The following is a 17419-nucleotide window of genomic DNA, read 5'->3' on the forward strand; positions in this document are numbered from 1 at the left end:
TTTTACTTGATTTAAACTGTATACGTATTTTACACCTATAATTATGATCGGTAAAGATGGGTGGATGAAAGATGAGATGAATGATGAGAGATGAAAGATGATATAGATGATGAGAGGTAAAAGATGATGGGAAGCCTTGACCCAAGTGATGGCACAGTCATCTAGCAGAGTATAGATGACAACCACGAACTATTCTAGACAGTCCAGTGGAACGCTAGTAGGCTCGCAACTTGTACCAAATGTACTCTAAAAACCCCGGCAACTATGGAGTTAGTGCCTGACAAATAAACTGTAACACCGAAAATTTTCAAAACAAAATTTTCATTTGAAATCACATAATTCTCATAACACATTTCACAAAAAAAATCTCATTTGTTTAATTTACAATTCACAACTCCATAATTGTTTGATTAGAATCTAGGATCCTCAAAAACATAACTCTATCATTGGTGTGTACAATCAAGCCAGTGCCTTCCCGTGGTCCTGAGAAAAACCTAAAACACATAACACATAACACAGTAAGCACGAAATTTAGTGAGTTCCCCAAAATACCACACATATCTCCTTAGCCACTCGAGGCTATAACACAATAAGACCCTCCGGTCAATGTGTTTCAGTGGGACCCTCCGGTCCCATAACTCGGGTGGACCCTCCGGTCCTAACTCAATAAGCACAGAATAATACTCAGCATAAATCACATAGACATAATGCAGAATATTAAGCACACAGATAAACACAATAAACATATCAATCACACAAAGGTACCACTCATGGTAAGTATAGTGAGAAGACTCACTTTGCAAGCAAGCAAGCAATTATCCTACTCGAATCTCGAACTAGCCACCGCCTAACACAAGGGTAAATATCTCTAATTAATACTCAATTCTCGACTCTAAGTAACCAAATGTTATTCTTCTCTCTCTAACTCTTGAATTGGGTAAAATACCATTTTACCCCTCCATGGTCTCCATTACTCATGTTGACCAAACCCTAAAGTCAACAGAAGTCAAACTCAAGTCAACAATCCATGTTTGACTTGACTCGTCGAGAGCACTCTTGCGACTCGTCGAGTCCCCTTGTTTCCTCAGAAGTCTCAAGAAAGTACAGCTCAACTCGTCGAGTTGACCCCCAACTCGCCGAGTTATCGCACGTTCAAACTCATCGGGACAAACCCTCACCGACTCGTCGAGTCAGGCCATGGACTCGGCGATTCCATTCAATCTGATTTCTTATTCAGACGTCCCAGGACAGATCTACCACACTAGACTCTAGATCTAGTCCTTAAAGGCACAAAGGCCGCATAAAGTCTCAGCCTTTACGCTCATGCATGGCATATATGTCCAAAAATGCCAATACAAAGTCTAACAAAGGGTTAGGTGCTCAAAGTCTAGTCTCTAGCTCAATAAAGTTCAAGTCTTTAGGCTCTCAAGACCCTCCACACTCCAGATCTGAGGTTTCAACCTCAAATCATACACAAAAGGCTAAAAAACTTTAAGCAATGGAAGAATACCCTAGAAAACTCCCATATCAAGATCTCCCTATAAAATGAGCAAGTCAGCATATTTACCTCAAGCAAACACTGCTGAACCTGTGGATCCAAAGCCTCCTCTTGCCCCAACCTCAATACTCTTCACTTCTCCTTTAAAGAATGCACCAACACCCACCAACTTAGCTCCTCACTCACTTTCTAGCTCTAATGGCGATTAGGGTTTTCTCTCAGGGGTTTAGGGTAACTGGTGAGGCAGAAATGGGGGCATAAGTTCCTTTATATAGGCCCCAACCCCGGGAAATTAGGATTTCTTCGCCCAGCACCTACTCGGCGAGTCAGCTCTCTGACTTGTCGAGCCCACTCATTAATTCCACGCGGGCAACTCGACCCTACTCGGCGAGTTGGACTCACAACTCATCGAGTTACTCCATAAATTTCAAAATTTAAACACACAATAATATACCTGAAAGTCTGGATGTTACATAAACGTTGGCAGCTATGGATTAAGTGCGCTATAGATGAACATTGGCAACTATGGACTTACTGCCTAACAGATAACATCGACAGCTATGGACTTAGTGTATGATATATAAACCCTGGTAGCGATCGACTTCATGCCTATTCCTTTGGACAATCCTTAGGAATAAATATTGAGGAATAGATGATTCTTAGGGAATATACTTAACAATAAAGAAGATAATGGGGATGGGTAATTAGGATAATTGTTTGATGATGAAACATAATAACTTTATTATTGTGGGTTGAAAACCCTATGTACTCACCAGGTTTCCCAACCTGACCCACTCAGTTTATTTGTATCACAGGTATCGATACGAAGACGTGTTACACTGAGTGATTAAAGGAGATGTAAATCATTAGTGTAAATGAATGTAAGGTCTGTTTGTGCTTATGTTTCTGTATTGACAATGACATCCCAAAGTTTTAATATAAACAAAATACATTTATTCGAAAATGTTTTGATAATATATTTATCATGTTTTCTGGGAACAAATTTCGCAATATTATTCTTTAAAATGAATACTCTGATTTTTAAATAAGCATAAATAAAAATTTTAAAATGACCATGAATTTGGGGATGTCACAATATCCAAAGGTCATACTACGCCATTACTTCTAAAATTATTGTCGGTTGCTTTTGATCACCTCGCATAAACTAACCGTGCCACACATTAGGGCACATTGACCACCTCCAATGCATACAATCAATACTACCAAACATTCCAAGGAACTCATTTTTAGTTGGTGGATGTCGCTAATTGTAGGCTTGCGTAAATAGTGACAACTATAGAGGATAATCACAATTTTAGCAAACTTATATACACATTCTCGCGTCGTTCGCTCTGACATTCTAAAATACTCATCACATGAGCCCGATCTCATGTCGAATGCTAGTTGACGAATTGCATTTGTACATTTTTTAATTGTTTAGAAACCTTGTTTACTTACCTCTTCCATCAATTTGTTGCCGAAAATATGGAAAGCGATTTTGTATATCATCAACAATGCGTAAAATAATACATTCCTCATCTGGAATCGACGCTTGAATTTTTCCGTGTACACTTCATCATCTGCAAAGTAGTCATTCACAAGTTGGTTGTGTTCGGCTTCACGATTTCTCCGTAAAGGAGGATTTCTTGTTTTTTGGCACAAACTTTCACCTTCATTTTCTTGCAAATAAGCAAGTGTTGTGCACATGACATCCCCGATAAATCTCACTTCCCGGAACGCCAACATATCCGACAAAATGGACGAAGATGAATACATTTTGAAATAAAATTATTGTAAAGTATGTAGAGTTTTTGGTGTTTGTTTTGTGATTTAAAATGAGAAATAAGATTGTTAATTTAAAGGAAAATTTAAACAAAAAAAATTAAAAAATAATTGTTTGAACCTGCAACGTCAACTCCAATGTTCAAAAGAGGAAATTGTATGCGTTAAAAACATAACATATGGCATGCTTACCACGTTGTAAATAGGGGTTGGAGTGGTGTTTACCTACACTCTTGTGCCACATCATATCCCGCATAGTGTGATATAGGGATATACTATATGCCAAGGGTCTAATAATCATGTTGTTCTTCATGTGATTATCCCGTTTAAAATAAAAACTTAATCAAGAATTGAAAGGTTTTATGAAAATAAGAAGGATCGTCTCCAACATCTTACAAAGTTACCACATGTGCAATGTTACATTGTTATTTCTAAATTTGAAAAAGACAAAACATCAAAAATGGTCCTTGTGGTTTCTCATTTTATGTGGTTACGGTCCAAACGTTTGAAAAGTTGCAGATTTGGTCCTTTTCAACAAGTTTTGTTGTGGTTTTGGTCCCTCATCCGTTAAGTTTAACTGGTTGGCTGTTAATTTCCTTAAAATGACAAGTTTACCCCCCAGGGACTATTTTCGCAGTTTTGTCTTTTACCAAACTATAAGGACCATTTTTGCATACATTCTTTTTTATTTTGTTGCAGTATTATATATTAATAGATATTATTTTTAATATATAATATTATATATTAGTAAATATTGTTTTATTGGATTATTAATTTATTTTAGTTGATTTTTAATTTTTTTTGTTGGAGCAGATCCTTTTTATTGAATTATTATATATCAATATATATAATTTTTAATATATAATACTTATATCATAATAAATATTATATTATTCGATTATTAATTTTTTTAGTTAATTTTTGTAATTCCTTTTTTTAATTATTTTTTATTGAATTATTACTTTTAATTTAATATTTTCTTCATATACTAAATATTTTTTATTGATTATTAATTTATTTTAGTTAATTCTATTTTTTTTTAATTCTTTTTGTTGAAGTAAATCTTTTTTATTAAATTATTATATATTGGTATATATAGTTTTTAATATATAATAGTTATATCATAATAAATATTATATTATCGGATTATTATATACAAAGCATTATTTTATTGGATTATAAATTTCTTTTAGTTGATTCTTTTTATAATTTCTTTTTTGTTGGAGCAATTCTTTTTTATTAGATTATTATATATCAATAAATATTATTTTTAATATATAATATTTATATCATAATAAATAATACATTATTGGATTATTAATTTTTGTAATTTCTTTTTTGTTTTTTTGAATTATTAATTTATTGAATTATTACTTTTAATTTATTATTATTTTAATATAATAAATATTATCTTATTGGATTATTATTTTATTTTTAATGTATACTATTAATTCTTTTTAATTTTATTAGTTTCACCACAAAGTCGCCGAAATACGTAAAAGTGTCGCTTATCATTGTCAAAAATTGGTAGAATCACCTCCAAAACCCTTCTTCAGAGGTTCAATAGATACCCTACCCTGTTCCACCCAACGTTGCTGGTAGCCACCTATGACAACCTCTTCATAATCCACTGGAATCCTTCATATCTGTTGGAACCTGAAAGTGAACCTCTAGCAATCTCTAACTTCTGTTGTTCCGAAGTCAGACTTATGTCCGAAATGGTTATGGTACGAAATGGTGGTTGAAGTCCGGATTGGATTTCGTGGTATGAGATGAAGAGATGTTCCAAGATAGTGTATCCGTCTGTGCATTAATTATTCTTGCCAGACTTGACTGCAACACTTAATCAAAAGCAGACTTTGATCTTAAGCATTAACTCAAGGTTTGAGTTTTCGAACCTTGTCCCTGTGCATCGTATCTTTGTTAAAATATCCCACATAATGCGTAACAAACCCCTATAACAATTATAAGTGGTGGTGGTGACCGAATGATGGTGGTGGTATTTTCCCTATGGTTTCTCATTACAAACTACATGAAATATATGTGTTTGCCAGTGATCCTAACGATTCTGATGATGAGAGACGACGATTTTACGTATCTCACTACTTTGTGGTGGAACCAATAAAATTAACAAGAGCTATTATTATAAATTATAATCCAAAAAAATAATATTTAGTATATGAAGAAAATAATAAATTAAAAGTAATAATCCAATAAAAAAATAGTTTAAAAATAAGAAATTACAAAAATTAACTACAAGAAAAAATAATCCAATAATATAATATTTATTATGATATAAATACTATATAATAAAAAACTATATGAATTGATATATAATAATTCAATAAAAAAAATTAATTCAACAAAGTTTTTTTTTAAAAAAAGAATTAACTAAAATAAATTAATAATCTAATAAAAAAATATTTAGTATCTGAAGAAAATAATAAACAAAATACCTACTTCCTTCCATTCATGACCGAATGAATCCTCTACATCCTTCAATCTTCAATCTATGGTTGAATGACAACCCATATGTTGAAATCAATCTACCAAAAAAAATACAAAGTTGAAACAGTAAAGGGTCGTTATTCACAACTTTTGAACAATCATCAGGGCTCTCATTTAACAAAGCCTTTCGTTTAGATCTGTCTATGAATCTATGTATTCTTGCCTGATTTATCATATCAAAAAGAAGGAACACTTCGATCTTTGTATGTTATAAAAGGGAATAAAAAGAACCGACTTCTTTGTCGCAACTAACCTCATGTTCAACAGCCGAGTTTTCTGTTGGAACTGACCTCATGTTCAACGGTCTCACTAATATGCAGAGCTAGCTTAACCACCTTAGCACCACCCTAACATGCACCAGTCATCAACATACCCATTAAGTTATGCGTTGCAATTATTAACATCATATAATCAGGTAATTGGTCGAAGTATGGAGCATAAGCCCCTCGATTCCTACCTTCCTGCATGAATCGTGCTCTTAATATAAGAATGATAAATACATGACCGACCAATAGCAGATGCGTGTCTCGTCAAAGCGTCGTCACAATTTTTTCCAGCAACAACACTCTTCAACTTTAAAACTAATATTAATTGAACATTACATCGAACACTTGGCGTGCCAAATGAAATACAGTTTGAAGTAACAAAATTGTACCTTTAATGGATTGGAAGTATCTAGAAGGCGAGAAAATTGATGACATGAGAATCTATAAGAGGAATTACAACACATACCTAAAGAAGAAACAGAGACCGCCAAGAGCAGACGAAGATAGACGCGGAGGCAAAATAGAAACATAAATAAGTAGTAGAAGTCGACATCATCGTTCGATTGGAATGAAACAATGGAAGTAGAGCGGAGGAGTTATCAAGTGAAGAAATCCGATAAGCATGACGAATATATTCAAAGACGCAGTCAATGGCGGTGGAGAATCCTATTGGAGGAAAAGGCAGCACAATCAAAACAGATAAAGAACAAAAGATAAGAATTGGAAAAGAAAAGTGTTGTGGCAAATGTTTAAAATCCACAAAAATTTGTGGCAGAAATCTAAATCCTAAAAGATTCATGTTCACCAACTTTTTAACAATTATTAATATATATAATAAAAAGAATTACTCCAACAAAAAAAAGTTAAAATAAATTAATAATCCAATAAAACAATATTTATTAATATATAATATTATATATTAAAAATAATACTTATTAATATATAATATTTCAATAAAATAAAAAAGAATGTATGCAAAAATGGTCCTTATAGTATGGTAAAAGACAAAACCGTAAAAATGGTCCCTGAGGGTAAAATTGTTAATTTCAAAAAGTTAACAGCCAACCTGTTAAACTTAACGGATGAGGGACCAAAACCACAATAAAACTTGTTGAAAAGGACCAAATCTGCAACATTTTCAAACGTTTGGACCATAACCACATAAAATGAAAAACCATAGGGATCATTTTTGCAGTTTTGTCTTTGAAAAAAAAAATACTTCTACAGGCCATGTACATGAGGCCCACAACATAAACAAAAATAACTATTACATATAATTAAAGAAGTTAAATAAGCTAACCTGATTTGTATTTAAAGAAAAAAATAAAAAACTTTTTTTTGCAAACTAACCATCAAGTACAAAACAAGGTATTTCATATAGATAAAAGGACACACACTAGATTTTGGACTGGGATTTTGGAGTTCAAAAAAAAAAAAAAAAAAAAAAAAAAAAAAAAAAAAAAAAAAAAAAAACTCTGACAATTCAAGAACAAATCTGAAATATGATGAATAGTTTTGAAATTTCAAACAAATTTCATTTCACTCAAACCTAACAAAAACTTTAAACAAACATAATAATTTTAAAGTATATAAAATGTTACATTTGATTGAAAAACGGTGATACGAATTCAAACTAGACATTTCGGACATAACATAAGTAAAGAGATTTCTTTGGGAAAAAAATACAAAAAAATGGAAATTCTGGAATTTAAAGAAGGAATCTGAAATTGGGCATTCAGAAAATTGTCATTTTTTAAAACTAAAAAAATGATTATTTTCTTTTAAAATAAAATCATTTATAAAGGTTATTTTAGTAAATTTCCCTTTAAGTAATTGTTATAGTTATTAATTTATCTATAGAAATATTCAGAAACAATACTTAGAAAAACCATTATAATTTATTTTGTCCACTAAAACAACCATATTTTCTAATTTTGGTTCGACTAATTCTTTGCAACAGAATAATAAAGAAAACTAGTTTCCATAGCCTACGATTGAATCGCAATGACATTATTAATACTTATAAATATTACTTTCTATGTTTCATATTTGTTGTATATTTTTTATTTTTGAAATCTTTATTCTTTAATTTTCACCTTAAATATTTTATGGAAAATATATTAATGAATTGTGTTTTAAATGTTTTTTTATTGTTATAAATTTCATCAGAAAATGTATAACATAAATAAAAATATTTAAGATCAAAGTTGAATAATAAAAACTTTAAAATTCAAAAGTGTACAATAAATATGAAACAGGGATAGTAATTATTAGAGAAAATGACGCAGCGGTTCAACTATGTACTTTGACTTTGTCCTTTCAGTCCTTAAAGTTTTTTTCCTGCCTTTTAAGAAAACAAACTATTTTTTGTTGAGTCAATTTGGTCATTTTGGACAAAATGAATGGATAATCTTCTTTACCCCTTTGCCACATAGACATTGACCCATTTTCCCTTAACATTGACTTTGAAAAGTCAAAAAATTCCTCCTCGTTATTCTTCTTATCTCTCAGTTCTTTCTCACTCTAAAATTCTCACAACTAAAGATCGTTGAATCCATGAATACGACATCGAGCGATTAGTTTTTGTTAAAGTTTCTAAAATATCAAGTTAACAAGCTTTCTGATGACAATAGGTTTGTTGCAATCAATGTTCCAAGTGATTTACTAGTTCAGATCGGTGATTTTAGTTTTCCATTTGCATAAACATATAATCACTTCATTAGAATCGCATAATTTGGGTTTTGAATTCTTGATTTAAGTTATTCATTTTGTGTGTTTGTTTCTGGAATTCGAATTACCAGTTGCTTTCAAGAAGTGGGAAAATGAACAGACCCGTATATGATTCAAGAGAAGTAGAGCAGAGAAAGGTAGCCATAGATGAAATCCCGCGTGGTGCAGAGGCCTTTGAGATTGCAGTCAAACATCATCGTCATTTCATCGCTACACAACCAGTCAAACATATCGGTCTTAATTTTCGGTACCACCACCGACAAAATAGGCGGTGCTTCACCACCAGCTTCGCGATGCTTCCGCCGAACAAAAATTAGGGTTGCTCTTGATGAGTTAACAGCTCGAGCAGAGGTGGAGGATAGGCTTTCCAGTGGGCTCATCGAGACAAGAGCATTTGCAACAATTCATTTGAAGACATAGGTGAATTTGATTGTGTTTTCTGCTTAGATACAGATTATGGCCATGGTTTTCACAACGACTTCAGGGTAAGATTCGGTGGCGGTTTCGCCGCTCATCATGACACAGTCGATTCCAACCATGATCTATGGTAGGGCTTTGTTACCAAGTTGTGTTTTACAAAATCATTGGGAAAGAGAGGGTGATGACTGAAGCTTAAAAGTTGAAACAAGGGTATGGTAAGTCGGTATGTAAACGGTAGTGATGTATGTGTTTGTGTGTGTTTATGTGTTCCATTCTACAGTTCCCCAAATTTGACTATGGTAGCTGACATTGTGAACTTTACGAGCCAAGTTATCTTTAATTGATTATTTGGCAGATAAAACCGGTTATTTCAGGTTAAGGGGACTAAAAAAACAGGGCATTTCACGGTTCATTCCCTTAAAAAAAAAAAAAAAAAAAAAAAAAAAAAAAAAAAAAAAAAAACATTAAGGACTTAAAAGGAAAAAGTCGAAATACATAGTAGGACTGTTGCATCATTTTCCCTAATTATTATTCCTGAAATTTTACCATCTTTAGGAAATTGTAACGGAATTAATTTCTAAAAAATGTAATTGTTATTCTATATAAGTTTTATAATTTTAAAAAATAACATCATGTAATCTTTTAACTCAACACTAGGTATGAAACCGGTTTTCTCATTATTTATTACATTAATTAAATATTATATAAACACAACCTGTATATTATTCTACATAACCTTTATAACTTTAATAAATAACATCATCTAATCTTTTTACTCAACATTAGTTTGTAATCGGTTTTCTTAGGTTGCAAAATATTGATTTAACCAATACGATATTATAATGGTTTATCAATATATATATATATATATATATATATATATATATATATATATATATATATATATATATATATATATATATATAAAGTGGGTTTTAAATATCAAATGATAATACGTTGAGTTTTCTCTTTATTTATTACGTTAAATTAATATGATATAAATACAACAAATTTTGAAAAAATAATTAATAAAATACAAAAACAAAATCACTTTTTTATGTTCTTTTTAAAAACATACAAAAAATTTGTCTTAAATTAACTATGATATAATTATATTTTGTATTTTATGTATATAAAATATAGACCCGGCATAGTTGTATTTATACTTTTGTTTGTTTGTAATATTTTATATATGATGATGTTTAGAAAACGAATAATTAAATGAGAGTGGTTTATGGAACATTTTAGATTGATGAGGATAAGTTTGTTTTAAAAAACTGTTATAAACAATTAAAAATTGAAGAAGTCATCTTGTTAGAGGTTAAAGTCGGATGAATGAATTATTATAGGTTAAAGTTAGAGAAATAATGATTTGTTGGTTATTTAAGTCAAAGAATATATATGTAACCATTAGAGATATTCTAATTGCAAAAATTGATGTGATATATGTAAAACATTGTCTTGATGTTGATGGTTTAAGATTTTCTTTGAAATTAAGGGAAACTTGATATGGGCATTAAACTATTTTGGAATATATTGTTCAAGAGTGGACCGTGTCCATGTACACTATTTTGAATCAACTTAAACTTCGGGATCGGGCCTCGGCTTTTAGAAGAAAACTAAGAGGTTGGGATGAGCTTTTCAGGTCTCGTTATTGATAAAAAAATAATGACTTTTCAAGCAAAAAGCTAAAATTATGAGTTCTTTTCTATAAGTTACCTTATATGCTTGTCTTATTGAAATTTATTTATCTAATGAAAAATCAGTATTCTCGACGTATGATGCTTTCAATCCACACCTAATTTCCTACCAAACTAGCAAACATTGCCAAAGCACCTCACATAATCGTACCCTCTATTGCCACGTTTGTATAGCGTCAACAATTGAAGGTTTTTTGCAAGATCAAAAATAATGATTTTTTGGATCGATATTTATCAATCACATAAATTTTATTAAATGTTTTTTAGTTTTTTTTGTTTTATATAATTAACTATATTCATTCAATAATATTTCATTTTGCTTCTTTAATTATATTTGACCCTTAAAAGTATTTTATTTAATGTTATTGTTAAAAGTATTCAAGTTATGTAATGTATTTATTTATGTACTATTTTAAAATAAAGTATTACATATACTTAAAAAAGTAACAAATTTGATGATAGAACTTAATAAACCATTTCATAGAAACATAGATAAATTAGTTGATTAAAATATCTTGATCAATGGTTAAAGAAAGCTTATTATAATAGGTTTTTCTTAAATTAATGTTGTTGATCTTACACATGGCATGTTGTCATGTGTTCGATTATTTGATTGATTTGCATCCTACTAATACTCATATGGGAAGTGGATACTAAGTGTGAGCTCGACATCGGATCCAAAAGTATCAAAAATTCGAAATCAAAAATATATGATTTTGGGGAATACCATATATCAAAATGATGTGTACTATATGGTTTTGGTTTGAAGCTAGTACATACTGATCATTTGTATGCAATATTTATAGCTATGCAACTCAAAATAAGTTATGCATAGATTATGGTAACAAAAAAAAAAAACAAATCTAGAAAATTAAGTTTTCAAATACCGAATTTTGTAGCTATGCAACTCAAAATAAGTTATCTAAATCGTTTTATTTTTTAGCCATGTAGCCAAAACAAAAAAGATTATATTGGAAAAAAGAAATAACCCAATCTGAATTCATGAGAGATTTATTGATGAGAATGATCTATCAATATTGACAACTATGAATAAACTAGCAATATGAAATAGTTTATAACTAGTTTTTTTAATAATTTATATTAATATATTTCATTATGAACTCTGATATCTATCATATAACTTATCATATTTGTTGCTTTACAATTAAAGAATGTTCATATGTAATATGGTTGCAAGCGCAAATATTTTTTTTAAAGAAACATCACAAATCCTAATTTTTTAAACACTTAATCATTTATTTACATGATACTCATATAACTAGAATGCTCAAGGAATCTTACCTGTAAATTAACATATCCCAATTTCACCATGATAAAAGAACACACAGTTGACCACCCTCATCTGTACTTCATAGTCAACTCATCGACATCTGGCTGCTGTCTGGCTTAATAAGCTGACCTAATCAATCAGTTTCAAGAAAAAAAAAAGAAAAAAAAAAGGAAAAAGACCAAAAAAAAGGGAAAAAAGACAGGTAAGGTATAGGCAAACACTAATGCCTTGTAAACAATTTTTTTAACAGACTAATAATAATAATAATAATATTCGTTAATAGAAGACACTTGAGTTAAAAGTATTATCATCACTACCTAATGATTGAGGTAGTAATAGGACAAGGACATACATTCATTCATCTCATTAAGAAGTTGATTAAGTCGCTAAAAACATTCCACTTCAGACTCTCCAGAGATGATTCACATTCATTCATTCAGACATTTTCAAAACCTGCAAAACAAAACAAACAACACATTTTATTCTTCAACTCTACACTTCCCAAATAGTTGGTCAACTCAACATTCTGACTTCCTCCTCAGCTGCCACGTCATCATTATAATTATACTCCTCCCCACTTCCACCACCAATCCCATCATCCTTTATCAAAACATCCGACTCCCTATAACGCTCCGGTGTCCCCTCACCCGCCCAATCACCCCCTCCCCCCTCATGATCCACATTGTTCAATCGGTTATCTTCTGCTGACTTTGACCTTGACCTTGACCTTGACTTTGACTTTGACCGTCTTCTGTGTTTTGATCTTTGTTCGTCCGAACGATGGCGCTTGACATCCAGAGATGCTGACCTGGACTGCCTTCTACCATGATACTTTGACTTTGACTTGGACTTTGATTTATCCCTTGACGTTGACCGTTTTCTGTGCTTTGACTTACCACTCGAACGATGTTTACCCTCTAAAGATCTTGACCTTCCCCTATCATGACGTTTTGACTTTTCCTCCCGATTGTTTGACCGATGTTTGACTTCTACAGATGCTGACCTGGAACGCCTCCTTTCATGGCGTTTTGATCTTTCCTCTTTACTGTCATCTATCTTATCATTTGACCGATATTTGACCTCCACGGATGCTGACCTGGACCTTGACCGCCTCCTGTGTTTTGACCTTACCTCCCTGTTCTCATTAACCTTATCGTTTGACCGATGTTTGACTTCTAAAGATGCTGACCTGGACCTGGATCGCCTCCTACCACGCCCTTTTGATCTTTCCTCCTTAATATCATGTTTGACCTCCACAGATGCTGACCTGGACCTTGACCGCCTTCTATCACGCCCTTTTGACTTTTCTTCCTTACTATCATTTGACCGACGTTTGACTTCCAAAGATGCTGACCTGGACCGCTTCCTATCACGCCCTTTTGATCTTTCCTCCATTTTATTGTTTGACCGAGTTTTGACTTCCAAAGATGCTGACCTGGACCTTGACCTTGACCGCCTTTTATCACGTCCTTTTGACCTTTCCTCCTTCCTATCATCCATTTTATCGTTTGACCGATGTTTGACTTCCAAAGATGCTGACCTGGACCTTGACCTTGACCGCCTCTTATCACGCCCTTTTGACCTTTCCACCTTCTCATCTGACCGATGTTTGAAATCCAAAGATGCTGACCTGGACCTTGACCGTCTCCCATCACGCCCTTTTGACTTTTCATCCTTAACATCATCAATCTTATCATTTGACCGATCTTTGACCTCCAAAGATGCTGACCTGGACCGTGTCCTATCGCGCCCTTTTGACTTTTCCTCCTTAACATCATCAATCTTATCGTTTGACTGATGTTTGACCTCTAAAGATGCTGACCTGGACTTGGACCACCTCCTATCAACAATCTTCTCATTTGACCGAGGTTTGACCTCCAAAGATGCTGACCTGGACCTGGACTTGGACTTAGACCTAGACCTTGACTGCCTTCTGTGTTTTTCCTTACTTTGCTCATCACGTGAAGACTTCTTGGGGCTTTTGCGAGGGCGTTTTGGGGATTCTGAAGATTTTCTGCCACGCGGGCTTAAACTTCTGCTTCTATTTCTCCAAGAATGGCGGCTGTTGTTGTATTCTCGTCTCCTGTAGCGGTCATTACCACCCCTAAATGTCCGCCTGTCATATTCATAAGTTGAGTAGTGGCGGGACCTTATTGGTGACCTGGATCTGTAACCTCTTATGCGGCGATGTGGAGGTGAAAAGGAGCGGGACCTACGCCTTCTTTGGTATATCACAGGAGACTTTGACTTTGACCTTGACCTTGTGGGAACTGGAGAAGGTGACCTACAATACATATACTCTGATTCATCAGCTATGATCATAATCATGGTAAATAGTTGACTATCATTAAAAGATAATGTTGTTTTGGAGAGATTTAACACCAAATTTGAAGTAAAAAAGAGCTTTGGTGTTAAGCATATTTGGTTATTAATACCTTGGATTTTTAACTGATTCATCTTCATTTCCAATTATTCCTTCAGCTTTCAACTTCATACTAATTTCAGCAGCTCTAGCAGCAGCCAATTCAGTTGCACTCTTCATAGTTGCTGCTCGATTAGCTGCTTGTTGTGCATTCATAGTTTGTTGCATTAAAAGAGCCTGTTGAAACTGCATTTGTTGCATAGCAACAGCTTGCTGCATCACCATTGGCAAAGAAGATGAAGAAACTGCAGGCTTTGAAGGCAGTGATTTTGCCATTTCAACATTCATTGGGCGCCCTAAAACATCCATGTTATTTAATGCAAGTGCAGCTGTTGCTTCTTCAGGTTTTGAATATTCTATGTATGCAAAATGCTTAGATTCTGTGATACTACAGTCAATAACTGTGCCACAAAAACTAAAAAACTGTTTTAGTTGTTCTGCAGTGAGTAGTGGGCTGAGGTTACTAACTTGGAGTGTTTTCTTTAAAGAATCGGCTTTTGCTGCCTTATCTTCTGCTACTGCCAAAAGAACAACAAGGTTTAGAAAGAATCTTGATTTAAGGACTTGTAAGTCATGTAAAGATTATTGGACATTTCATAAACTGTTGCAAAACTATTTATAGTTTGCAAAATAATGTAATTTCGAAAAAAAAAAAAAAAAAAAAAAAAAAAAAAAAAAAAAAAAAAGATGTGTTTTGTAGCCTTTTGTCAGTAAAAAGTAATTTTGCAACTTTTTTGGAATTTCACAACTGACCCAATGCAAAATTGGTGGTCTATGTGCAAGAAAGGAGGTCACAATGTGTCAGATGTCACAGCATATGGTGGTCATGACTCATGATTATCTCAAAAATGAATTTAAATCAAGGAAATGATAAATAGAATAAAGTAAAAAATTAGTAACTTAAATGTTAACAATGAAAACATGAGAGTAATAGCTAACAAATCAAAATGGAGAGGGGGGAGAGAAGAGATAGGGACAAAAGAGATGAAGAGGAGATCTTTGTTTTAGATTTTAATAAGCTTCTGGTAATAAAGTTTTAAAAGACAAAGATTCTACTAATTTAACGACATAGGATTCGAGTGACGGTTTTTTTAACAGATGATATGATCAGAAATTTTATAGGGAAACCCTAGTCACAATAGAGACCAAATACGAATAAGGGAGTGAAGGGATGGAGATTGAATTCAACAAAGTAAAAGCCAAGAAAGCATGTACCAGTAGTTTCTCTAGAAGCGTGAGCTTGTGCACTTGAAGCATGTGCTTGAAGCGCTTGAGCAGCAACAATAGCCTGTGCAGCTGCCATTGCAGCTGCAGATGGTGCCATTGGTGCTTGACTAAGTGTCCCCATGGTGCTTGTAGAAGCCAAAGCAGTCATCAGCAGGTTGTGTGGAGGGTGACCCAACTTGCAATCAGTTTTAATACAACGCCCACTCAGATACTCTCTGCAAATTTCCCCAAGTGATGCTCCAATTCCAGGCAAAACAACCCCACCTGATGAACTCGGAACAATCCCAGGAATCATTCCAAGAAGTCCTGGAAATGCCCCTGAAACAGAACCTGAGTAATTTGGCATGTTTGGCATGGTCTGGTTAACCATATTTGGGAAATTCATCTGTGGAGCAAATCCCAGAAGCCCTCCTGTAGTTATACCTGCGCTAAAGAAAACTGGAAATGGACTACCCATGATAGACTTCCCATCACACTCAACATCCAGCATGTAGTTTCCTCTTTTAGGAACCACATAGGTAACTGTATAGGTCCCATCACCCATATCTTTGACAATCCCTTCTTGTTCGGACCCTCCAACACCAACTCCTGGAGACACCTTCACCTTCACCTGGGCTCCACCATGGGGAACTTTCCGACCATCTGAATCCTTTGTAACCACCACAAATGAAGAAGGTGCACAAGCAGTTCCGCCAGCAACACCAGTCCCAGCGGCCGTGCACTTGGTGGGGTCCACAGGACCTATAGGCTTGTTAGTCAAGTCTTCTTCTTCATCGCCATCACTATCTGATAAAGGAGCAGGCTCTCGATTCTTCTCAACGTCCTTGAAGGTAGCCTCGAAGGCAGCTTTAGCCGCCGCGTCTTTCTCAGCTTCGCTCTTTATTTTTGCCTCTTCTGCTTGCTTCATCCATATTGGCTTCACAACGGCCAAGTTACGATCAGCCATATATACCCCAAACCACGAATTACGATCCTGCTATCCCCAATCCTGATATAGAATCAACGAATCGATCAATAACAACCGATAACGAGCCAATAAGTTCTAAATTTGATGTTTTCAAGTTAAGTTCCTGTCTATTAATCTGAAATCAATTTCACCAATTCAAAACCCTAACCCTAACACAAAGCGAAAATGATGCATACATAAAGTGAAATCAATGATAAATTTTAAGCTACATATAAATGAAATACACACACACGAATAACGTATGGGTTGAGATAGAGGTAGAAACATACGGTGGTTGTGGTGGACGACGGCGGGGATACTCTTTAGAAATAGTGGTTAGAAGATTACTCGTACGGGGTTGAGATCTTTTGGGAAGAGGATATTGGGGCCGCGTTTGATTCGTTATATTGTAATATTTCAAACTACACCCATGTATTTTCATGTGCTTTGCTTTTCGGTTTTTAACTTTGGGATATTGACGAAAATGGTCACGTTCCTAAAATACATATTGATAGTTTGTTCTATGGGCATGTTCGGCAAAACTAGTTGTTAACAGGTAGCTTGTAGCGGGTAAAGTTTTGTTAAACGCTACGTGAAACAGCATTTGGATTTGAAGCGTTTTGTTTAAA

The 17419-nt window shown here is 33.7% G+C and overlaps 1 protein-coding gene across 7 annotated transcripts; it reads right to left on the reverse strand.

Annotated features, from left to right (window-relative positions):
• Positions 1-304: 304 nt before the first annotated feature.
• On the reverse strand, positions 305-17192 carry LOC145095045 (RNA recognition motif (RRM)-containing protein). 7 transcript variants are annotated; one of them, XR_013703681.1, is made up of 9 exons: positions 17081-17192; positions 15833-16832; positions 14631-15135; positions 12548-14479; positions 12207-12324; positions 6246-6720; positions 6042-6135; positions 5737-5826; positions 305-494 (listed from the first exon to the last, which is right to left on the reverse strand). XR_013703681.1 is itself a non-coding variant. In XM_079033005.1 (4 exons), exons 2-4 carry the CDS (start codon positions 16788-16790, stop codon positions 12709-12711), a joined length of 3228 nt encoding a protein of 1075 aa, XP_078889131.1. In that variant the 5' UTR covers positions 16791-16832; positions 17081-17192; the 3' UTR covers positions 12420-12708. The 7 variants fall into 7 exon arrangements, 3 of the variants coding, with proteins under 3 accessions (XP_078889131.1, XP_078889125.1, XP_078889116.1); XR_013703682.1 differs by lacking the exon at positions 6246-6720; XR_013703684.1 differs by lacking the exons at positions 305-494; positions 5737-5826; positions 6042-6135; positions 6246-6720 and having other exon boundaries at positions 12093-12319.
• Between the last annotated feature and the right edge of the window lie 227 nt (positions 17193-17419).

Source organism: Lactuca serriola, chromosome 1, assembly GCF_051521515.1.
Source record: "Lactuca serriola cultivar US96UC23 chromosome 1, Lser_US96UC23_V15, whole genome shotgun sequence".
NCBI classification, from domain to species: domain Eukaryota; kingdom Viridiplantae; phylum Streptophyta; class Magnoliopsida; order Asterales; family Asteraceae; genus Lactuca; species Lactuca serriola.

Bases quoted from the DNA above. Each gene is read 5' to 3' on its own strand.
- LOC145095045 (XM_079032990.1), bottom strand. From the start codon at position 16,790: ATGGCTGATCGTAACTTGGCCGTTGTGAAGCCAATATGGATGAAGCAA. The intron at 15,136-15,832 runs GTACATGCTTTC...TTCTTTTGGCAG, and splicing joins CGCTTCTAGAGAAACTACTG to TAGCAGAAGATAAGGCAGCA. The intron at 14,480-14,630 runs GTATTAATAACC...TATGTATTGTAG, and splicing joins GAATCAGTTAAAAATCCAAG to GTCACCTTCTCCAGTTCCCA.